The following is a 25,148-nucleotide window of genomic DNA, read 5'->3' on the forward strand; positions in this document are numbered from 1 at the left end:
TGCCCTTTCTGTAGTCAGGGGCCCAAAAGTGTACTCAGGGTTCAAGGTGCAGCCTAACCAGTGCTGAGTACAGGGCCATGATTGCTTTCCTACTCCTGCTGGCCATTATAGGCCAGGATGCTGCTGGCCTTCACCCAGGCAGCATTCTAGCTTGCTCACAGAAAACCCCAGCACTAAAAGGGTACACTGCACCTCAGCCTTCACAGTCCCCTCCCCCTGTTTGCTTGGGCTGGCAATTTTGGGTAAGAGGCCCCGTTAGTATCACCTATGGCAGAATCCAGGCAGCTGACAAGGAGACAAGCAGGCAGGAAATACACCGAGATTCACAGAATGATGATGGCAATTTCCTCATCAATGCCAAACCAACACTGGCATCCAGGAGATGGAAAGCTTTTTCATCTTGGTATCAACTTGGAGTCTGCCAGTCACCTCAGTGCCTTTCATGCAGCTGGGCAGACACCAGTCCTCTCTTTCCTGCTTCAGTCTGGCTACCTAGGCATATGACCCAGAGAAATCTCTGCTACCTAAAGCTTCAGCATCAGTACACCAGCCCTGAACACTCAGGTCCTGTTTTTTTTACAGGTTATCTCAGTTGGAGGTCACCAATAGAAACCAACAAAATCTCTTTTTGCCTATTAATCTTGGTGTGTACATCAGCATGAAGCTGCCAGCTGCGGTAGCAAGTGCACTTGCAGACACATTAAATGCATTTCAGCCACAGCTCACTCAGCTGACTCACACAACTAAATCATTAACACACTGAAGCCCCACGGATTCATGCCTGCCTTCCAGCTACAAGGAGTTCAGAAACAAAAAAGGTTGTTAAAAGAAGAGAGACATTGAATAATAATGGGTAAAGAATAATTCAGTGTATGACTTGTTCTGAAATGAAGTGCTTTCCCACATGAACCTGAAGAGGGTTTGTTCCCAGGAAAGTTGTTCATTCCTGCCTCTCTCTCAAGCATCACACGCTGGAAGAAACAAAGCCTGTCACGCTGCCCAAGGCAGAACAATTTGTACAGATGTACTTGAGCTGCCCAAGTTAATGTCTTCAGTAAAACCAGGATAAAAAACTCCAATGCACCAAAACTCCCTTTGCAATGGAAGGTTTTATGAAAGAAACACTACAGGGTAACACAGAGTGCATCCTGCTCTCAAGCCCTGTGCTGCTGTTCCCTCAAATGTGGTGACAACTGCCTCTGAAAATACAGCAAAAGAGAAGGGTAAGGGAAGCTCTGTGGAAGTTGTATCATAAAACAAAAGATCAGAGAAATACAAATTCCAAACAGATGTACATGAGAGGACAACAAATCATCACACCACAATGAAACCACCACCACAGCAAGTTCTCTGTAACACTATGAGAAAATAAGTGAACCAAAAACCTTTAAAACAACAAAGTGTTGGTTTGGCATCAGACACTACTGCTGTGCTGACTCAGACTGCTGACTCCCCAAGTATAGACACTTGTAGACTTACTAAGAAGGTGCAGGTTCACTGCATCTCCTCACTCCACATATTAACTGCTGAACATACTAGCCCAGGGCACTTCCATCAGGAGCTCTGTTCCTCCTTTCACAACATCTTTGATCACCATCAGAAGAGATTACTAGCCTGGCAGAGCCTCTGGAATGAAGCAAATGGAAGGTCCCAGCTTCCATCACACATTAAAACCTACAATATGACAGCCAGTTTCCCAACAATTCTAAGCACTTCACTGAGTCAGCAGGATCATTGCTTCTGCACTTCAGACTTTTATCTTGAGGGACATTTGCCTGCCTCAAACCTGGGAGGTCTCAGAATCATAGAATTGCTTTGGTTGGAAAAGACCTCTGGGATCATCAAGTCCAACCACTGACCTAAGACCACTATGGCCATTCAACTATGTCCCAGAGTGCCACATCCACATGTTTCTTGAATATCTCCAGGGATGGTGACTCCACCACCTCCCTGGACAGTCTGTTTCAATGCCTGACAACTCTTGCAGGAAAGGAATTTTTCCTAATACCCAACCTAAACCTCCCTGGCACCATTTCAGGCCACTTCTTCTTGTCCTATCACCTGATACTAGAGAGAAGAGACTGACCCACCTCCTCACAGCAACCTCCCTTCAGGGACTTATAAAGAGCAATGAGGTCTCTCCTCAGCCTCTTCTCCAGACCAAACAACCCTTCATAAGTTTTTTTTCTCCAGACCCTTCACCAGCTTTGTTGTCCTTCTCTGGACATTCTCCAGCAACTCAATGTCTTATTTGACATCCTTGAAGTGGTCAGCTTAGGTATAGACAAGACACCAGGCACTGCCACCACAAATGTTGATGCAGGCTGCAAACACAGCCTGAACACCAGATAAAAATGTTGAAAAGTGCCCCTGTTGCTAGCACCTGAAACATCTAAGCAAAGCCTTGTCTGGATGTGTTTGCAGGCACAATTGTGAAGGCTCCTTGCTAAGGCTCTCTGGCCTATTCAAAAGAACATTGAAAGCCATGGTCCTCACGAGCTACCAGACTACCAACCAAGACAAATCATGGATTCAGGCAAGGATGGAATCAATAAATCAACAAGGAAATAGATGAAGCAGAATGCAGACAGCATTCCAAGCTCTTCCTGGGCAATGAAGATATTCTGCAGGGTAGTATTTGGCCAAGGCACCCCATAGGCTACACCCAGCAGCAGGGTAAAAGTTCTGACAGATAAGACAGTAAGAAAATACCCTGAAAAAACCCCAACCAAAAGTGCCACACAGTCCACATGTGGCCTTGCATGCACCATCACAAGCCCCAGCATAGAATGTGTTTCTCTGTGTGGACAGGAAGCATCCCACCACACTAATGGCATAAATGCCATCAGTGGTGCTCAACATACCCCCTGAACAACATCAGTGAGCCTGGAAAGCCCCACCACCCTGTGCAATAGGTTAGTATTAAGAGGCCAAGAACTTGTTTCAAGCCTCAGCAGCTCTGCAATGCCACCACATCTGCTGTGTGCTGAGTCACGTGCCACTGTGACAGGACTAGTCTCTTGACACCTGAGTGACCAAGTTCCTACCTGGCAGCTGGACTGAGTAAGGCAGCTGCTAAGGAAAACCCACACTTCCTGGTTTGGGGCTGGCCAGTCTGAGAGCACTGCCTGCAGAACAGCAGTACCTACCACTGATACTGACGTGGAAGGAAACTTGCCCCCTTAGCAAGTGGCCACTTACGGTAAGTGCCTCTTGCTCAGAGACTTGCTGATGTGTCTCGGCATCTCTCATGCACTTGTAGGTGCACTGACTCTGCCTATATGCCAATGCACTTTGGGTTAAAGAGGAACAGGAAGAGTTCAGCTCTTACTAGAACCAGAAGTTGTTTGGTGACTTTGAGGAGCCTCAGATTACAGCTAGCACTCTTTCAGGCCCACCACTGCCATCCTGTTCTGTGTTTGCATAGCTTCTGGCACAAGATCATCACAGCCAGCATCTAAGCCCACTCTTAACAAAGACAGGCTGATAATGTTGGGGTTGTTCAGTCTGGAGAAGAGAAGGATCTGGGGATACCTTACAGCTACATTTCAATATCTGAAAGGGACCCACAGGAAGGCAGGGGAAGGACTTTTAGAAGGGCTTGCAGTGATAGGATGAGAGGCAATAGTTTTAAGCTGGAGCAGGGTAGATTTAAGCTGGACATTAGGAGGAAGTCCTTTATAATGAGACTGATTAGAGATGTTGTGGAAGTCCCATCCCTGGAGGCAATGAAGGCCAAACTTGATAGGCCCCATAGCAACTAGTTAAAGATGTCCTGGCTCAATGCAAGGGGTTGGACAAGATGATGTTTTAGGGTCCTTTCCAACGCAGTGTATTCTATGGTCACCACAACACAGACTGAATACCAATATGACACAACACACTGAACAATGAGTGTTATGAAGAAAGTGGTTTCTAGGGCTTGATAAACTCTTAAGATATCCTATGCTATTGGCATCTATGAGACACAGGAGTGTGTCTCCTAGGAGACCTTCTCCAGTCTCCTATCACAGAACCATAGAATTGCTTGAGTTGGAAGGGATCTTAGAGATACCTAGCTCAAATCCCACTGCCATGGGCAGTGACACATTCCACTAGACCAGGTTGCTCATGGCCTCATCCAACCTGGCCTTGAACACCTCCAGGGAGGGAGCATCTACAGCCTCCCTGGGCAACCTGTTCCAGTGTCTCACCACCCTCATTGCAAAGAATTCCTTTCTAACACCAGTCTAAATCTACCCTCCTCAAGCTTCAATCCATTCCTCATCCTTTTACTACAAGCCCTTGTAGATCCCCATCAGGTACTGGAAGGCCCATATGGGGACTCACTTGAGCCTTCTGAACACCCTTACCCATATTAGCAGGTTTGTCTTTTCCTCCTATGTTCCATACCAACTTCAACACATGCCTGTAGGTAACTGACTTAAACTCTCCTGTGAATTGCTGCTAGTTGACAGCAGTCAGTTGAGGAGGTTGCACTGTGCAGGAAGGGGTAAACCCTACAGAGAAAGTACTGATATAGCTAATCATTTCCTTATTTGACCTCTGAGAGAGGTGGAAGGTGAAACTGGATAAGGTTAATAATAGTAGTTAATGCAAAGATGTATTTGCATGCCACAGTAGTGTGTGCTAGGGAAGGACACAGATGTTCACCTTACCCCAGAAGAGATACAGGACCCATTGCTTGAGAGAAGAAAGTCTGAGCTCCCCTGTCTAACTACAACTGCTTCACTGCTTGTGCTGTATGAACTATGGCTGTGGCCTACGAGACAGATGGGAAGGCACTTTATACAAAGGTTTATAGTGAAGAGAGGGAATGGATTTAAGCCTGAGGAGGGGAGATTTAGATTGAACATTAGAAAGAAATCTTCACAGTGAGGGTAGTGAGACACTGGAACAGGCTGCCCAGGGGGGTTGTGGATGCTCATTTCCTGGAGGTGTTCGAGGCCAGGTTGGGGAAAGTCTTGAACAACTCACCCTAGTGGAGGCTGCCCTTGCCAATACCAGAAGGGTTGGAATTAGATGATCTTCAAGGTCCCTTCCAACCAAAACAATTCTATGAATCTATCAAACTATTCCCCTGGGGTTTTCCCTCTTCTCTGCTGTAGTCTGTCCATTGTGCAGCTACGTTGCAGATAGATCATTTCTAAGATTCAGCTGGAGGAAGAGGGGTTAATGGAAAGAGGATCTGGGCTTTTTGGTTCAAAAAGAGAACGTGCTGTGGAAAAGACAGAAGGCAGCAACCTCAAAACTACAAACTGGTACACAAATAAGCTATCAAGAATTGCCACACCTTCCTTCTGCCTTGACTTCCCCTCCACAAAACTCCCTTGCTCAGCGCAACACGAACACGTGCCAAAAGCCAACACTTGTTTATCATGTTGGTTACCTTCAGGAACAGGTGAAACTTAAAGAGCTTTGGGAGCTGCTTGGTTCACACTCGTTAACTTCTCTCTGGCACTCATAAACCACAGACTTGGCAGAACAAGGGGCAGTTGGACCTCGGATCTTACCCAGAAGTGGAAGTACAAGAGCTGAACTATTTCACAACTGTGTTTGAACAGGTTGCTAGCTTAGTTTGCCTGTCTGGCCCACGAGTGGAATAATTATATAACCTATGTTCAAAAGCAGGCTGTGAGTAAAGGAATAATGCCATAACTCATTTTCTCTTCAGACAGGTCCAGGCAAAAAAGGCTTACTTGATTCTCTGTATAACTATATATACAGCACCAGAGACACAACTGTGAGATAGAATTCCAGTGCTGGCTAACGTTCTCTGATATGTAAAACACACCAGCACATAAGATGAAGTTTCCCCACACTCCATATTCTTTCCAACCTGTTCCCACAGCTGTTGGATTAAAAAGCTTCAGAAAGTTAAACTGGAGAAACACTTCACAGAATCGTAGAATCAAGCAGGTTGGAAGAGACCTCCAAGATCATCCAGTCCAACCTAGCACCCAGCCCTAGCCAGTCAACCAGACCATGGCACTAAGTGCCTCAGCCAGGCTTTCCTTGAACACCTCCAGGGATGGTGCCTCCACCACCTCCCTGGGCAGCCCATTCCAATGCCAATCACTCTCTCTGTGAAGAACTTCCTCCTAACATCCAGCCTAGACCTCCCCTGCCACAACTTAAGACTGTGTTGTTGAATCACAATAACCATTATTTGACAGATTATTTTGTAGAAGAGACTTCAGAATTTCAGAAGAGGTTGAAATTTCCAACTGACAGACAAAATTTGCTACTGTTTTGGTGAAAACTTGCAAACCCCAACTAATAGCCCCAACAAACTGAACTCATCAAAACTCAACCCCAGCCAAACCCCTTAATTTTTAATTTATTTTCACTGGAGATGATTAAAAGCATCTTACCCTGGATTAGGCAGCTCAGTATGGGCCCCTAATAAAAGGCTTCATTGCAAAATTGCAGTAGGACTGAGTGAAACAATGGCTTCTTTATTAATATTTTAAAGACTCCTGAGGGAAACACTGTACAGCTGAAATGCCCTCAGTGAAAGGTTCATTGCCATGCTGTGCACTTCTGCTGTGTAATGTTTTACAAGCTGCACTGCCCTGTGAATGGGGAGAGTTAGTTCTCAGCAGACAAGTTAATGGGTAACAAGCAATGCAGGAGACCTTTGTTCCAAGTGTGGCATACACAAATTCCACACTAAGCACATTGACACTTCTGGGAGTTACTCATTGACATGCTTTATTAAATTGCCTGGACTTATACCTTGATGCACCAAATAGGTTAGTTTAACAGAGCTGCATCCCTCTGCTGCCTTCTGTCTTAAACTGCTGCAATGTAACCTCCACCCACGGATCAGCTCACTGCTGGTACAAAGGCACTTCCAAGGCAGATGATAGCAAGCACCTTGCAGCACACTCACCTTGCTAAGACAATGGCAGCACAACCAAGGAAGCAGCAGACACAAGCAGAGCTCTTCTGTAGCAGCACAGAATCACAGAATGAAAGGGAGTGGAAGTGACCTCTGAGATCATCTAGTCCAGCTCCACTGCCAGAGCAGAACTCTACCCTTGTGGAGTACCCTGTCTAGTTCCAGTGTCCCCAGCGTTAAGAAAGACATCAAACTGCTGGAACAAGTCCAGAGGAGGCCACGAAGATGATCAGAGGGCTGGAGAACCTCCCCCATGGGGACAGGCTATGAGAGTTGGGGCTGTTCAGACTGAGGAAGAGAATGCTCCAGGGAGACCTTACAGTGGCTTTCCAGTACCTGAAGGGAGCTACAGGAGAGCTGAGAAGGGCTTGTAGGGATAGGAGGAGAGGGAATGGAGTGAAGCTTGAGGAGGGTAGACTAGATAACAGAAAGAAGCTATGGATTGAAGCTGGAGGTGAGTAGGTTCAGACTGGACATGAGGAGGAAGTTCTTCACCACGAGAGTGGTGAGACCTTGGAATGGGTTGCCCAGGGAGGCGGTTGAGGCCCCATCCCTGGAGGTGTTTAGGGCCAGGCTGGATGAGGCTCTGGCCAGCCTGATCTAGGGTGGGGTGTCCCTGCCCATGGCAGGGGATTTAAACTAGATGATCCTTGTGGTCCCTTCCAACCCTGACTGATTCAATGATTCTAAGAAAGTCTTTACAGTGAGGGTGCTGAGACACTGGAACAGGTTGCCCAGGGAGGTTGCGGATGCCTCCTCCCTGAAAGTGTTTAAGGTCAGGTTGGACAGGGCCTTGAGCACCCTGTTCTAGTGAAAGGTGTCCCCTGGCAGAGGAGTTGTAACTAGATGATTTTTAAGGTTCCTTCCAACCCAAACCATTCTGTGATTCTCTGAAATGCTTATGGGAAGCACCTGTCATGTCCCCCAACTACAAGGTGAGTGCCCCTATCCTCTCTGAACACCTTCCTAAAACACCATCCTGCCTCCATGAACAAAGGGAAAGGAAACAGAAGGCATGCCTCTCCTGACACTATTTGGAATGCCAAACCAGGGATGGCTGGCTTCTAGCAGGTGGAAAACACATTGTGCCAAAAGCCCCCAAGCCTCACAGCTTTTAACACTCATCAGGATATTTAGTTAATACCAACTCTGAAGAAAATGCTGTTGATTTCCATCACCCACAGCACCTGTCTGCACAAAACATCTGCTGAACTGGCCTGACCTGCCACTGCTTGTCATAGGATATCACCTTCCAACTCACTAAGGCTGGATCTGGCCAACTGATCTTTCAGCACCACAACTTGTGTAAGCCTCCATGCACCAGACAGCTAAGAGCCATCTCTACAGCTGGATGATATTTCTAGTTTGCTTAAACACCTTAGAAGCTGCAGGCCAGTCTCACTGGTGCAAGGTTGAGCAGTAAGCTGCACAGTCTGCCAGTCCCCAGCCTCAAACACCACTGCTCAGCAGCAATTCAAAGAAGAGACAGGGAGAAAAACAACCACTATGGTGGGTCTCTCAGAAGACCAACAAAACCCACTCTCTTTTGGTAACAGAAGAATCATCTCCCTTCAACAGGTCATTTTCATGTCTGTGGATCCCACAAACAGCTATGAGGCAAGGGAGAAGGTCAGCAAATGACACACGAGGAAGTCTTCACTACTCCCTGGCTGGAAAGCTGCCTGCAACACTAAAAACTGACACAACTCCCTCCGCAATGCCCGAGGCACCCAGCAGCCATGCAGCGGCACAGGCAGCAGTGGAAAGATTGCCCGCAGAGACTCAATACTGGGAATGCAGTTGGCACACCCTCCACTCCCACAAAAACCTCCTGCAGTTTCACACACAGCCTACCAGACATGCAACAGCACATGTAAGCATGCTCCTGCAACAGTTACCACATCACTGTCCACCGCAGAGCCACTCATTTAATGGCATCTTCCTCAGCAGCAGGAAGGTTATTTCATCCTGAACTCAGATTTTACCCATTCTCCAGCAAATCCTTTTTCATGCACATCTTGCTGAGGGCAGCATCCTCTCCCTCTAAGTGCACAGACACATGTACAGATGTGGCTGTGATAAAGCTGGGCTGCACCAAAAGAAGTGTGACCAGCAGGACAAGGGAGGTGATTCTGCCACTCTACTCTGCTCTTGTGAGACCCCACCCGGAGAACTGCATCTGCTTCCAGTGCTCCCAACACAAGGAGGACACCGAACTTTTGGAACGGGTCAAGATGAAGGCCACAAAGCCAATTGGATGGCTGGAGAACCTCCCCTAGGAGAACAGGCAGAGAGAGTTGGGGCTGTTCAGCCTGGAGAAGAGAAGGCTCCAAGGAGACCTTAAAGGAACTGAAGGGGGCCTAAAAGAGAGCTGGGGAGGAAATTCTTATAAGGGCTGGTTGTGATAGGATGAGAGGGAACAGACTGAAGCTTGAGGAGGGTAGATTTAGACTCAATATTAGGAAAAAATTCTTTACAGCAAGGGTGGTGAGAACACTGAAATAGGTTTGCCCCAGGAGCTTTGTATGTCCCCTCCCTGGAAGTCTCAAGGCCAGTTTGGCTGAGGCTCTGAGCAATTTGGTCTACTGGAAGATGTCTCTTTCCATTGTAGGTTTGGAATTACATAGTCTTTAAGGTCCCTTCCAACTCAAACCAATCTATGGATCTGTGACTATTAAGTATTTTTAATTACACAAATGAATGCCATGAGACAGACTAATAGCCCAAGCACAGTGGCATAGGAACATAAACAGTGATGGCTCAGACACAGCAGACTGCACCTCAAGGAAGAAAGCTTTCAGGTTAGCCCAGCTGTGCAGCTCATCGTCCTCAGAGTGTTTTGCTGCAGTACCAATGCCTTTATGGATTCACAGAATGGTTTCACAGTTGAAAAGGACCTTAGAGATCATTCAGTTCCAACTCCCCTGCCGTGGGCAGGGACAACTCCCACTAGACCAGGTTGCTCAAGGCCCTGTCCAACCTGACCTTGAACACCTCCAGGGAGAGGGAATCCACAACTTCCCTAAGCAACCTGTTCCAGTGTCTCACCACCCTCACTATAAAGAATTTCTTCCTAATATCCAGTCTAAATCTACCCTCTTCCAATTTATACCCTCTTTCAGATTCACAAGAAAAACCCCAAAAGACAACCTTGACCTGCACAGTGCAAGCAACCATTTACAGGCAGAGCATGCCAAACCTCAGGAATACCGTGTTTGTTTAGCTGCAAGTTTAGGCTACTGGAATTTTAATGGCTGCAGATCATGTGGATTCCTGCATAATGTGAAAGGTACTCAGCCACTTGGTACCCAACACAGCGAGGCGTGCGTACAGCACCATCTCCCGTGTCAAGTTTTACTCACTGTGCTTCCAGTGAGGTGAACAAAGTCCTCACTGACTGACTTTTTTTAAAGAGGTGCTTAAGCAGGGAAGTCTGGTACATGTATCATGTACTCAAAATCTAGTTCAGAAATTACTAATTTCAAGGAAGCTTGTTTGACCTGGAGAATGAGTCACCACATCCAGTAGTTTGCCAGCTTGTCTTTCAACAGGGCGTTTATCAGACACTGTCCTCAGGTCAAAGATGGTGAGTTGAGAAACAGAATCATTTTGGAACACATCTACAGGAGAGACACAAATGCCAAGCTGTCTCTAGTCTGTTAAAACTGATAGAGTTGGTTCAGAGGATGGGTGGGCAGAGGCCAATGGGAAAAGATTTAACAAGGCCAAGGGCAGGGTTCTGCACTTTGGCCACAACAATGCCAAGCAGCGCTACAAGCTGGGGACAGAGTGGCTGGAGAGCAGCCAGACAGAAAGGGACCTGGGGGTACTGGTAGATAGTAGCTGAACATAAGCCAGCAGTGTGCCCAGGTGGCCAGAAGAGCCAATGGCATCCTGGCCTGGATCAGGAACAGTGTGGCCAGTAGGACAAGGGAGGTTATTCTTCCCCTGTACTCAACACTGGTGAGGCCACACCTTGAGTCCTGTGTCCAGTTCTGGGTCCTTCAATTCAAGAGAGATGTTGCGATACAGGAATGTGTCAGAAGAAGGGCAAGAAAATGGTGAGAGGCCTGGAACACAAACTCTATGAGGAGAGGCTGAGGGAGCTGGGGGTGTGCAGCCTGGAGAAGAGGAGGCTCAGGGGAGACCTCATTGCTGTCTACAACTACCAGAAGGGAGGCTGTAGTCAGGTGAGTGTTGGTCTCTTCTGCCAGGCAACCAGCAACAGAAGAAAGGGACACTGTCTTAAGCTGTGGCGGGGGAGATCTAGGCTGGATGTTAGATGGAAGCTCCTGACAGAGAGAGTGATTTGCCACTGGAATGGGCTGCCCAGGGAGGTGGTGGAGTCACCATCCCTGGAGGTGTTCAAGCAAAGCCTGGCTGAGGCACTTAGTGCCATGGTCTAGTTGATTGGACAGGGCTGGGTGAAAGGCTGGAGTGGATGATCTTAGAGATCTCTTCCAAACTGCTTGATTCTGTTATTAGTCCTTGCTACTCCCAAAAGAGCACTGTTCTCTCTCCTTTCCCCAAGTACTCCTTGGTTATGATTTTGTGGAGAAAGGCCTTTCCTAGTGACTGTCAGACTAAGATGAACCACCAGTGTCACCTAGAGTATGCTATTAACTTCAGCAAGCATTTGACCTAGCCCTCAATTTCTTAATTCTTATAATAAGTATCCATTTGTGGACAAACAGACAGTAGCTGCCACTGCAAGCACTTTTCAAATTTCAGTTAGATCTTAACCTGTGGGTGATGAAAGCATCAGAGAAGGGTGGAGAAATCTGAAAATAAGCAGTATCTGGCACTAAGAATACCTAAATGAGTCTTAAGGAAAGGAGCATTGTGTTCCCTCCTACACAGCAACACACCTTTGATGTGATCCCGCAGATAAGTGTGCATTTAAGGTCCATGATAGAGTATTTGGCCAACCACATATATCCCCTTTCCAACTCCATTTAGTTGTGGAATTTCAAGAGTCACAAAACCAATCAAAAAGCATATCAACAGTAGTCCCTTTGACCAAGAGAGTCAGGAGTGTGGCAAGGATCTCTAATAAGCTGGTTTAGCATTAATATCATTGAGTAGTCCAAATGCCAGCCAGACACAGCCAAGACATTCTTTGTACAAGCTGACTGGGCTTAATTCAAGGTCAGAGTTGATGGGGTTTCCACTCTGCAGCCCTTACACATGTAAGGAGAGGCTGTATTGGAAGTGGAAACTTCAAGAAAAGGACAATTCAGAGTGAATTCCGGGAGATGGTGGAGTTACCATCCCTGGTAGTGTTCAAGAAACACTTTGGGACATGGTTTAATGGCCATGGTGGTTTTAGGTTGATGGTTGTACTCAGTGTACTAAAGGTCTTTTTCAACTCAAACGATTCTATAACTCTGTATTTCTATGATTAAACATGATCAAGGTTGTAAAAGGTTCTGAATCTAAGACAGTAAATACCTTTATTCACAGTGTATCAGACTGGCTCTGCCTGCTTTTGCACTCTAACAGTTCCCTGAGGCAGACCTCTGAATCACTAAGAGCTTCAGAAAGATTACATCAGAGCATCCTCTCTCCAAGAAAGCCTACTGGATTTCAGAAAAGTAATGAAGCTATTTCATCTTCTAGGAAGTAAAAACCTCAAACAAAACCATCACCACCAAAAAACAACCTAAAACCAATCCGAACAAAACGAAAACCAACCAACCCTCTTCCAACCTGGCTGCTTCTACGATTGACTGTGCAGAAGGAAAAGCACTGCCTCCAGATGTGCAGCCCAAAAGTTGCTTGGGATAGATGCCAGGAACTGGTAGCAGGAATACTCTGAGCTTGTTTCATCGGCTTGGAGTGCACAAAAGGCTGGAGAAAGCACTGTTTGCTACCCAGCTAAATAGCTGAAGAAGTGGGGGGTAAGGAACACCTGTTTGTTACCAGACTGCTCAGTCTAAGAAGCAAAGAAACCACAGACAAACTGAGGAAACAAACTGTAGTCTGATTGTTCTGCTCCTCAAAAGGCTGTGTTACCTGAAGGAAAATCTGTTCCAATAAGCATAAACTCTGGCTGCAGAGCTATTTTTTTCTGAGAAACAGATTATCAAAACAGGAACAGGTGGTTGCCAGTGGTTACTGATGCAACCCCAAAAAATCCCCACAAACAAACAAATAAAAACACACACATGAAACCCCAAACACACAAAAAGAACAAATAAAAGCCACAAGACACCAAACCCAACCAATTCACCTCATCAAAAACCTCACCAATGTACAACCTGGGGAAGGAAAGTGTTGTTTTAAATAATGATTTTGCAATTTGTTTCCTAACATTTGTTGTATTTAGTATTTTGTCTTGGAGAAGAGAATCACAGATCAGAACATCTCCATACAGAATGTCAGTGCCAAACACTTTCCATGCCAGAATTTGGAAAGTGTCTTAGTCAAGCTCAGATAAAATCAGCAGCACGGTTAGAAATCAATCTCTGGAGTTCTTAACTCTTGTGTCTGAATTCAGATTGCCAAATTTAACTTTCATCAGCAAGGCAAGAGTCCAAATATTTGCACACAGGCTGGGGTTTGGAGCTACAGTGGGTAGCAACTGCAGCAGAACACTAACGCTGTGCAAAAAACAGTAACACCTGAGGACAGGAGACTGATAGCGATGAACTCGTTTTCTTTAGTGGTTTCCAAAAGGATCCTTCATCTTTGTAGTATAAATCTAGTAGGTCAGATTTCTCTATGAAACTTACTCCAGAGTCCCACTCTACTAATCAGTTGTCCTACAATGACACTGTAAAGCTTTTATAGCAGCAGCAGCAGCAGCTATAATTGTTTCAGTTGGAAAAGGCCTCTAAGATCATCCAGTCCAACCGTTGACCTAAGATCATCATGGCTATTAAACTAGGTCCCAAAGTGCCATGTCCACGCATTCCTTGAACACCTCCAGTGATGGTGACTCCACCACCTCCCTGGGCATCCTGTTCCACTCTCAGAGGAAAGAAATTATTCCTAATATCCAATCTAAATCTCCCCTGGCATGATTTCAGGCCATTTCCTCTTGTCTTATCACTTGATACTAGGGAAAGAGACCAATCTCCACGTCATTCCAACCTCCTTTCAGGTACTTGTAGAGAGCAATGAGGTCTCTATTTAGGGTCGCCTTCCTCAAACTAAACAATCCAAGTCTCTTCAGCCTCCTCATACAACTTATTCTCCAGACCCTTCACCACCTTTGTTGCCCTTCTCTGGACATGCTCCAGCACCTCAATGTCCTTCTTGCAGCGAGGGGCCTAAAAGTGAACACAGGATTCAAAGTGCAGCCTCACCAGTGCTGAGTTCAGGGGAATGATCACTTCCCTACTCCTGTTTGCCATACCATTCCCTTAGAGGTCAGGATGCTGTTGGCCTTCTTGCCCAGAATATGGACATAAAACACAAATACTACCTCCACAGTGAAAGAACTTCCACTGGACCAACATAGCCAAGGTCATACTCCTCAATAACTAATCCTTACCTATCCCTGAATGCAGCTCCCTTAAAGCTGACAATAATTGCTCTCTTAAAGTCAGTCTATTAAATACTCAGTTACCTACTAGAGAATGAAAACATTCACCTCCATTTACTGACCAGCATACTTTAAAATACTGGTCTGTCTCCACCTCCTTCCATGCATGTCTTGCATGCCACACAGGCACTCTGCTCTTGCCCAGCACATACAACACTGCTAACAGTTAGCGGAGCTGAGAGAGGGAATAGTCTGGTTTCTGCTTGCCAGCAGATGAGACTTTTGTAACTGGATTTGAGTTCCCCTTACAGAAAAGCTCACTGTGGAAAAAGTCACAAGGACGATCTCTGTATATACTGTGACCTTTTCTTCAGCAGTTGTGACAAGTCATGAAACCTAAGCAAATCCAGATGTTATCTTTCACTTTTCTCATCTACATTTTCAAGCAACTATATTTCTTACAGAACACAGATCTAAAGATTCTCCAAGAAATAAAGTGTTAGCAGTAAAACACTTTCTGTACTTTATATTATGATGCTTATTTGCCAGACAATCAGAATGAAATATTCACTGTTTTATTTACTCACTAAAGAACACTGACCAATGTCCTTTACAACTGCTGGCTCAATCTGGACTGTTACAGAAGGAATACAGACAGATGAAGAGCCACATTCTGTGTACAATTACATCTACAGTGAAAAAAAAAAGATTTTAGATCCCTCTCCCAGAAAAGTACAATCAATAAATGCCTATTAAAATGACAAGCCTGCAATGGGAACTGCAAAAGGTGTAGTCCGACTAACACTACACCAAGAATTTAGCTTATGGCTCAGCTATGAGATTCAAAGGACAGATGGATGTAGTGACCTTAAGAACTCCAGCCTTGAGTTTTGTTTTAGAAAAGTTGAACTGTTTTGTTTCACACACCTCACATACAGCAGCTTGCAAGCTCAATTTAAACAACCAGAAAAATAGGGTTACACCTACTTTGCAGCAGCATAAAGGAGACAGACTTGTGGACATGAGAGAGAATTCTGCTTAAGTCCTAAAATGTTCTACGAGTGTTGGTGAGACTTTCATTTTTCTCTGCTGTCACTGAGAAGCTGCTACTGAGGGATGTTAGGCACGCAGTGACAAATTCCCATTTACTTGTTTAAATCCAGTCCCTTTGAGCAGAAGCTAGAAGTCGTCAACTTTTAATGACGGCTTGGAAACGGTTTAAAAAGCTGAAACTTTGTTGATACTGGCTGCCATTCTCACTGTTGAATGTCACTAGTCTGTTCCTTCAACTAGATGCAATTTCCTGGCAAACAGCACTTTAACCCACAGATTTGATTTTATTTCATGAAGAGAGATGGTGACACAGTTAGCTTTTCCTCTCCCCTCAAGGAAAACACCATATTGGCAGTGTAAAATTATCTAAGATAGGAAAACTATTACTGCTCCATCATTCTGCTATAGTCTGACAGCAAAACACTCACAAATACATGTAGGCAGCAGAAAAGTAGCTATGCATGAGCTGGAAAAACATCTGCATTGGTGCAGAGAGATCCATCCAAGAAATGCTTCAATACCACTTCAACTTCCCTGCACAGACTTTAGTTTTGAAGCATGGAATTAAGTGAATAAGCTTGCTCTGGTTTTCAAGGCAAGTACTTCCATCTTTATAAAATCCCTTAATTTAACTTTTTCCTCATTTTATTGAACATTAATGTAAGCCTACAAAGCTAAAATGAGATTAAAATTAGTAAGTTAATATAAAGCACAGGAAATACCAACTGACATGCAATAACTGCCTATAAAGAAACCTGGAACCTATCCGGAGATTCTGAATCATTAGTGCCTGTAATATCCCAAGCCTTGCACAAACTCACTTTTAGAGACAACACAGATCAGGAGTCACGGTGGTCATCCAAGAAAGAGCTAAGAATGTGTCCCTACAGAAGCACAGTCAGGTGCTGACATCCAGTCTCACAGCCACATTCAGCCAAAGAGAAGACTCTTGACTTTTCATCTCATTAAATATTTCACTGTACTATATTCACTCAAGAAAACTCCATGGATGAGTTTTTCACAGTATCAGAATTTACTGACCCAAATGCCTTAAAAAAATTCTTGTGATGGCTTCATTATTCATAAATTCTTGTAATGGCTTCATTAGAATGAAGCTTTATATTTACAGCTTAGCACAATATACAAGCAGGTATTTACAATATCTACAGCTACATACAAAAATACACAAGTTAAAAAGGTAATACAGAAACACAACACCACTCCCAGAAACCAGAGATCCTGGGAGGGGCTCCCAACCACCCTTCCACCTCCTTCCCACCCCTCTACCTTATCCCAGACTCTGCCTTACATTCAAGGTGAGTTTGGAGAATTGGCACGGGGAGTTAGGAAGCAGAGGGATTAGTTACACAGATAGCAGGTTAGAGAGAGAGAAGGGAAACAGTCAAAGCCAAAGAGCAACTCTGTTATCAGTGTTTGTGCTCTTGTTTTTATACATCTCAGCAAGCCTATGAGTGAAGCAGACATCACCACTGTTTCCTTTTCACAGCCTATAATCTAATTCTTCTCACCAAAATATCCCAGCTAGGCTCGAACTAGCAGAATTCTCTGCTTTTGTTCCTACTTGATCACTGGTCTCCAACACAGCCACTCCACATATAAAACATTTCAAAAGGTGAAAACAGCCTCAAGTGTAGCTTTTTTATATCATAGAAAGCTTAAAACTTTCTATAATATACAAGTAGGTTAAGTTTGTTTAGCAGGCCTTACCTCCAAAAGCCCATCTTCAGGTAGGTCAGTGCAGTGGACAGCATTCTGAATCTTGTTCTTCCCAAAGAGAGCACGCAAAGTTCCAGGTCGGAGATGACGGGCTATTTCCTACGGAACACAACAGAACCAGAAGACCTTTGTGATCCACATTGCAGACACAATAGAATCTCATACAGTACAAAATTACTGTGTAAAAGAAAACATATGTAGAGAAAAAAAAATATATAAGAGAAAACAAAGAGGGAGATTCCAGCTTCCACTACAAGTTGTGCCAGGGAAAGTATAGGCTGGATGTTAGGAGGAAGTTCTTCCCAGAGAGAGTGATTGGCATTGGAATGGGCTGCCCAGGGAGGTGGTGGAGGCACCATCCCTGGAGGTGTTCAAGAAAAGACTGGATGAGGCACTTAGTGCCATGGTCTAGATGATTGGATAGGGGTGGGTGCTAGGTTGGACTGGATGATCTTGGAGGTCTCTTTCAATTTGGTTGATTCTAGGACTCTATGTACACGACTGCTGAAAAACAATTGTGAAAACTAACTGCTTGCAACTGGGCAAACCAAGCCACCTGAGGTGAAAAGCAGAACCCTTCATATTACAGACACACCTTCCTGGCATTTGTAGTAGTACACTTAGCTCAGGGTAACACTTTTGCAGCTTTCAAGCACAGACAGTACCACCTTTAGTGAGTAAACACAAACACAATACCTTGCAAACAGGCTCCCCTGATACTGAACTGTTTGCCTCAGAACGTGAAATTTGCGACGCCCATCTACCAAACACCATTTTGATCTTCTCAGAATCACAGAATGCAAGGCTGGGAGGGATCCCAAGGATCATCTGGTCCCACCTATCTAGGTGATAGTGTAGGTCCAGAACCGACTCTGTGACTACTGCCAACAACTGATCCTCTCAGAGGATCTGTCCAGACTCTCTCTCACATCTTTCTCTGACCTTTGTAGATCATATTCATCTACAATGCTAAACGTCTCCTTAGCTTCTCAGAGTGTTTCTCTAGCCACAGCAGACACCACTCAGGTCCTGAAATAACATTTCTCCCCTACCTCCTTACATAGTACTGCTGTACCCCAGAGGACTGCCTCTATTGGCTCTCCACTCCAACATGCTCTTTCTTCCAAGGCATAACATAGTCCTGTTGTGCTTCTCTGCACTATCACCTCACAAGGTCTTCCTTTAATCCATTTTCTATGCCAACTGTGCTATGCCTTGTTGACTTCTCTTCCTAACATCCTGGAGCTTTTCTCCAAGCTTACATCATGCACAGTGTGCCTCCTTTTAAAACTCAGTGGTGATGGCATTAACTCAGTTTTCCCTTTTTAAAACACTTTGTACATTCTTCCATGAGTGCTTCCTGAGCACTGCTGCCTGTGAGGGAACAGTCTGCTGACAAGCTCACACCTCAGCTACTGAGCAGAAGAAAACATTCTTCCTTGCCACAGAGCCTACACTGGCATCTTTCTCAAAGGCACCTGGTACATTAGAATGTCATCACTTTGGAAGTGGCCCACACAGTTTCACCATGCCACTCCCAGGTGTTTGTCTTGGTGTCACAGATGCAGGTAACTGCCCCCACAGCCAAGTCACCAGACTGGATTGTACAAGCATTTCCTAACTTTCAGCGTCAATGGGTTCAAATGACTTCAGCAACGTCGCTCTTGGCTGACCTGGAAAACATTGCAGAGGTACAGAGGAGAGCCCGCTCACATGAGCTACACTCTCTTCTGGGATGGCAGTGAATATTTTAAGCTAGTTCCAAAAGACCTCACAAGAGCATTATCTGACAACAGCCTCTTGCTGTTTTCCAGCTTCACCCACTTGTGTCTCACGGTGCCTTTGTGATACTAAATTAAGACAACTGGACTTTAAGGGCAAATTCTTCCCTCAGCACAGCAAGTCTTAGGTATTTTCTTGTAGTCACATTTAACAGTTATGGTGATCTGTTACCTAGTGATCTAGATTTGTTACCCACAGTGAGCTCTTACCTACCTAGAAGACAATTAAACCACTTTAAGACGTTATGAGAAGTTTCAGTTACTGTGTGTACATCATACATTATTCAGAATCTCTGGATATGGATGTCAAGGATATTTGAATAAGACACGCTCAACAGCAAGCAACTTCTACTTCAGAGGAAAAGTTCAAGAGTCTCACTTAAAATAAAACTCAAGCAGAAAGGAGAAAAAGAAAACAGAACAAAAAAAACAGGCAAAAAAAAAAAACACCTCTCCTTTACGTGGTCCTTATTAAAGGTTTGTGATAAGAAAGTGTGCTGGAGAAACAAAAGTCACATGTGAGTTAACGATAGCTATGTGACACTTTAATCAAGCCTTCCTTGAAACAGCTATTGATTCCAGTAACAACTAGCTGTCAGGAAGCCTGCAATAGCACTAGACTTTCATTTACTTTAGGGACAGGTTTGGTATATTAGCCAAAAAAACAAGTAATATTGTGGCTATGAAACCTGTGGAAACACTTTGTCAAGAAACAGCTCAGAGATAAAAAGCTAAAGCTGCTATTTCATATACTGTTTATTTCCTATCCATCAAATTCTCTTGCTCAAACTGTTCCATCCCCCACCAAGTCCAAAAGAGCTGTTTCTTATGTTTCCCTTGACCCATCTTCCTCATTTTTCTTGTTATTTTTCTTCTTCCTGTTTCAAAAGCAGCTATGGCCTCCTGACTTATCATTTGTCCTAAGCTCTCACTTCTGCCTCACAACTTCACAAAAGAAGTCCTCACATTTCTTCTCTTGGATTCATTTGCTCTCACTAACACTGGCAAAAGCTTCTACAGCTGCAATCTCTTGTTTTCCTTCCATTTTTCCATACAGGTTGCAAGGCTTTGTCCTGCCTTCCTGAAACTCACCTTGCACAAAATGGGACACATTCTGTTCTGCCTGGGACTACATTAATCAGAAGTACACAAAGGTAGGTCCTCTAACATTTTATGTTAGCACTTGATTAATAAGAGTAGAGTGAGCCTTTCTTGCCATGAGCTAACAAAGGGAAGAGGTAAAGCAGTTTCTTCTTTCCCCACTACTGAGGAATGCTCAGGGAATAAGCTGTGTGGATCATACACAGGTGTCCTTGGGTATGTATGGCTGGAAATCTTGGAAAGGTTTCAGGGAAAGAGGAAGAAATTCTCACCCTTTACTCTATTCTTGTGAGACCCCACCTGGAGTACTGTATCCAGCTCTGGTGTCCCCACATAAGGATATCAAACTGTTGGAGCAGGTTCAGAGGAGGGCCACAAAGATGATCAGAAGGTTGGAGCACCTCTCCTATGGAGACAGGCTGCAAGAACTGGGTTTGATCAGGTTGGAGAAGAGAAGACTCCAGTGAGACCTGATGGGGACCTACCACAAAGACAGGAAGGGACTTTTTACAAAGGCTTGTTGTGGTAAGATGAGAGGAAAAGGATTGAAGCTTAAGGAGGGTATACTTAGACCAGATATTAGAAAGAAATTTTTTACAGTGAAGGTGGTGAAATTCTGGAACAGGTTGTCCAGGGAGGTCACAGATGCCCCCTCCTTGGAGGTGTTCAAAGATGGGAGGCCTTCAGCAACTCAGTCTAGTATAAGGTGTCCTTGCCCATTGTGCAGGGGTTGGAACTAGATGATCTTTAAAGTCCCTTCTAACCCAAATCATTCTATGAATCTATGAAGAGAGTTCCTTACAGAGCTTATTCCTTCGAGCACATGTTAATACACACTCTGCTGCTCCACAACAGGAAGCTTCTCAAGGATGGCAGTGGGTTAGTTTTCCTGCATCCCTCCATCCTCTTTCAAACTTCTTCCTAAGCTTTCTACCAAGTCTAGTTTCTGGAATTATGTGTTTTGTGTACTGATTTTCAAAAGCTTTTTGAAAGGAACTGAGAGTGGGATGATGGGGGAGTTAAGCTGCATCTCTATAATGTGCATGAGAGGAAAGTGGAACTTTATGTGCATGTTTAATGGATATGCCACAAACTTGCACCTATCTGCAGCAAAACAAACCAGGGTTGCTGTACCAAAAAGTTTCACCCTCTTTGGTCTTACTCAGCAGGCTATTTGATCACACTTTATAGGCTGGGCTTTGAGCTACAGTTAGCCCTTTGAAAGTCCTTGTCCTACATAAGATATAGATGCATGTACTTCATGTTTCTGGCTTATCATTTAATGGTGCCCAGTACACCATTGCCTGTATGAAGCACTGAACACAATGTCACCAATGTCAGCAATATGTCAAAATCAGACTGAAAAATCATCAACAAATTCACGAGCACATCTCATCAACTGCTTTTCCTTCAAACAGCTGGTCTGTTTTATGGGTTGAATAGGTAGTTACATAGAACAGTAACTTGTATTCTAGCCAAAACCGTGGTCTTTGATAATATTGGGGCATATTTTTAATAACAGCTGCCCTGGATATACTGAGTACTTAGAAAGACTGAAAGGCCACAGCTCTTAAGTTTGTCTTTGTGCTTAAATGGCATTCAAAGAAAGCCAAAGAGGCAACCACTGACTCTGTGCAGCAATCATTCCTTCCCTCCTCAGTGGGAAACAGCACAAATTCTTAAAGGACCAAAAACACACAAAGAAGCTTTTGCAGCCTCAAACTTTGTTCCATTTGAACATCAAGTACAACTAGAGTATCTTGAAAATTCAATACTGGTCCTGTTGAGTGAAGCAGAACACAAATAAGAGTTCGTAGTCAAATCTTCTGCTACTCACAAAGTGCTTCCAGAGCAGGCTTATTTCTTTCAGCTTTACTTTCAAGCCAGTGGCATTCAGAGAATTTGCTGGGCTGCAGCAAACTTTGCATGGTCCCCTGTAAACCCCCAGTAAAACACTTTGTTTTCCTTCTCTAGCCAAGCCCTGACTACATGTCTGCTCCTTACTCCTCTTGGCATCCTTTGTTCGCCACTTTCTCTGGAAGTTTTATGTTGATGTGGAATCCCCACCTGTTTTCCCTACCCTGCACTCATGAAGCTTTCTTCTTTCTTCCTCTTTTTTCTTCCATGTGCTGCTGCTGTTATGAAAGAGATGATCCCTCTTTCCTCTTGAGCATCACAACTGATCCAGCAAGCAGTAGCCAGCCTAAGGTAAATGACCAAGTGCTTTTCCCTTTTTAAAGACCAGCTATACCCTTGTCAAGAGCATAGAACACAGATTATCTGTGAACACACAAAATAATGTAAACTCCACCATTCAGCCTGGAATTGGTCTGGCTGAACTTTAGCTATCAGAAAGCTGACTGCCTTGTCCAGGTGAGGCATCTGAGCTTCCTCTGTAGTGAGAGGAGGCTAATAAGCCTTTTCAGGGAAAAAAAAAAACCCAAACAACTCTCTTGCAGTACCACAACTAGGTAAGGTAGGTAGGAAAAGCACCTCCCTCTTCTCTTCCCATCACCAAATCACAAAGTGGTTTGGGTTGGAGGGCCCTTAAAGATATCTAGTTTCAAATTCCTTGCTATGGGCAGGGACACCTTCTACTTGCTGCTGAAACCAGCTTGCCCAAGGCCCCATTCAACCTGGCTTTTAACTCTTCCAGGCTTGGAACCTCCAGAACTTGTCTGGGCAGCCTGTTGCAGTGCCTCACCATCCTCATCACAGGGAAGAATTTCTTCCTAATAGCTAGTCTAAATCCAGCTTCTTCCAGTTTGAAGCCATTACCTCCCATACTATCACTATAAGCCTTTGCAAAGTCCCTGTCCAGATAGCCTCCTTCAAATCCTGGAAGTCTGCTCTAAGGTCTCCCTGGAGCCTTCTCTTCTCCAGGCTGAACAGGCCCAACTCTCATAGCCTGTCTTCAGGGCAGAGTCAGGTATTCAGCTGGCTTTTGTATTCAGTGGATTTCAGCACTACTCATACCACACACTGCTGGCTGCAGCAGTGAGCTGCACAAAATACTCATTCCTACATAAGCCATCAGCAAGATATAAACTGACAAAAGCAGCACAGCCTCCATCATGCAGAATACAATACTAGACAAGCATCCCTGTACTGCTTACTCAAGCTAAGGAACACCTGGATGTTATTGTTACTGCAGTAACAACCTCAGCTGATCAGTCTGATATGTCTTTCACAGAAGCTCCCAGTCAAAGACAAAGGTTTAACTGTCAAAATGAGGCAACAAAGCTACCTTGCCTCGTCTTGCTTTGCCTGTCTTCTTTGCAGCCCATACTCCTTCCAAATTCCAGCCAACCAGCTTTTATGTGGGTGCTTCTCTGCTAGGTACCTCAGCTCTGACCAGCTTTATGTTCTTCAGTTTCACGCAATGTGCCACCTTAAATTCAACATCAGCAGCTGCAGAATGCAAGAATTTTCTGCTCCTGCATTAATCTGAGATCTATATAATAATTTCTAAATACTGGTTTCTGTCTATATTACAGATACAAAAGTCATAGAATGGTTTGGATTGAAAGGGACTCTAATCAACCCTCACCACCGTTGCTGGCAGAGGCACCTTCCACTAGGTAAGGCTGCTCAAGGTCTTGTCCAACCTGGCCTTGAGCACCTACAGGGAAGGGGCATCCACAGGTTCCCTGGGCAACCTGTTCCAGTGTCTCTCCACCCTCATTGTAAAGAATTTCTTTCTGCTATCCCTTCTAAAATTAGCTCCTCAAGCTTAAATCCATTCCTTCTTGTCCCACCACATCTACATAAGATGGTGCTGCTGCCACTGCAGTCTTTAACTGGGGAAAAGTACTTTTTGCCCTAAAACCTGGGGCCCATCTGTCGACAGGTACTCCAGAAAGTTTCTAAATACAAAACAAGGTCAACATTAAAGAGAATGCAATAGGTTTCTTTCAGCTAACATTTCACACACCAATCCAGAACAGAAGTCTCTTGTTGGCAGCGACCTTTTCTCTCTTTGTGTTCCACATGAGCTGAAGCAATGTCATATGCATATATGGAGTAAGTATTAAAGACCTCAGGCACACTTCCAAGGGAGCCAGTGTTAATAGAAAGTCTTTTATACTTTCCACACATCACTAAAAACAACAACAGAAAACCAGATCTAAACAATCCCCTCCACACTAAACACTTGTCATCTTTTATTCTTTGTGATGAAACAAACTGATACATAGGTTCTCAAGAATCTATCAAAGTCTTTATAAATGCTTAGCCTAATTTTCTATCTCCTGAGCAACTGTGCAACTGACCTAGACATTCAGATTGTCTTCTCCTGGCTGATGGTAGAATATTTATACCTCCAACCACTTGCCAGCTGTGCTGACAGTGTGCACTGCAGCTGAGAGGGCAAATCAGATCCTGGGCTGCATCAGAAGTGTGGCCAGCAAGTTGAGGGAAGTGATTCTCCCCCTCTATTCTGTTCTGTTGAGACCCTACCTGGAGTACTGCATCCAGTTCTGGAGCACCTATTACAAGAGGGATGTGGATATCCTGGAGCATGTCCAGAGAAGAGCCACAAGGATGATCAGAGGGCTGGAGCACCTCTCCTATAAGGAGAGACTGAAAGAGTTGGGACTGTCCAGTCTAGAGAAGAGAAGGCTCTGAGGTGACCTTCTTGTGGCCTTCTTGTGGCAAGAGAAGGGCCAAGGGCAACCTCCAGTCCTTGTTAGATAGAGAGGGGAACATAGTGACAAAGGATGAGGAAAAGGCAGAGGTGCTTAACACCTTCTTTGCCTCTATCTTCACTAGTGGGACAGGTTGTCTCCAGGACAGCTGGACTCCTGAAGTGGTGGATGGAGTCAGGGACCAGTACAGTCCCCCTCTAATCCATGAGGAAGCAGTAAGGGACCTGCTGTGTCATTTGGATCCTCACAAGTCCATGGGACCAGATGGGATCCACCCTAGGGTGCTGAGAGAGCTGGCAGCTGAGCTGGCCAAGCCACTCTCCATCATTTATCAGCAGTCCTGGCTCACTGGAGAGGTCCCTGAAGACTGGAAGCTGGCCAATGTGATTCCCATACACAAGAAGGGTCGTAAGGAGGAGCCAGAAAACTACAGACCT

At 44.8% G+C, this 25,148-nt stretch overlaps 1 protein-coding gene across 1 annotated transcript in view; it reads right to left on the minus strand.

The window, feature by feature from the left end:
* NME7 (NME/NM23 family member 7) overlaps positions 1-25,148 on the minus strand; it is a 127,815-nt gene that overhangs the window by 4,669 nt on the left and 97,998 nt on the right. Inside the window, exon 12 of the mRNA XM_064143226.1 lies at positions 17,175-17,282. Within this exon, the coding sequence (XP_063999296.1) occupies positions 17,175-17,282 (108 nt within the window). The remainder of the gene's footprint in view (positions 1-17,174; positions 17,283-25,148) is intronic.

Source organism: Pogoniulus pusillus, chromosome 5, assembly GCF_015220805.1.
Source record: "Pogoniulus pusillus isolate bPogPus1 chromosome 5, bPogPus1.pri, whole genome shotgun sequence".
Taxonomy (NCBI): domain Eukaryota; kingdom Metazoa; phylum Chordata; class Aves; order Piciformes; family Lybiidae; genus Pogoniulus; species Pogoniulus pusillus.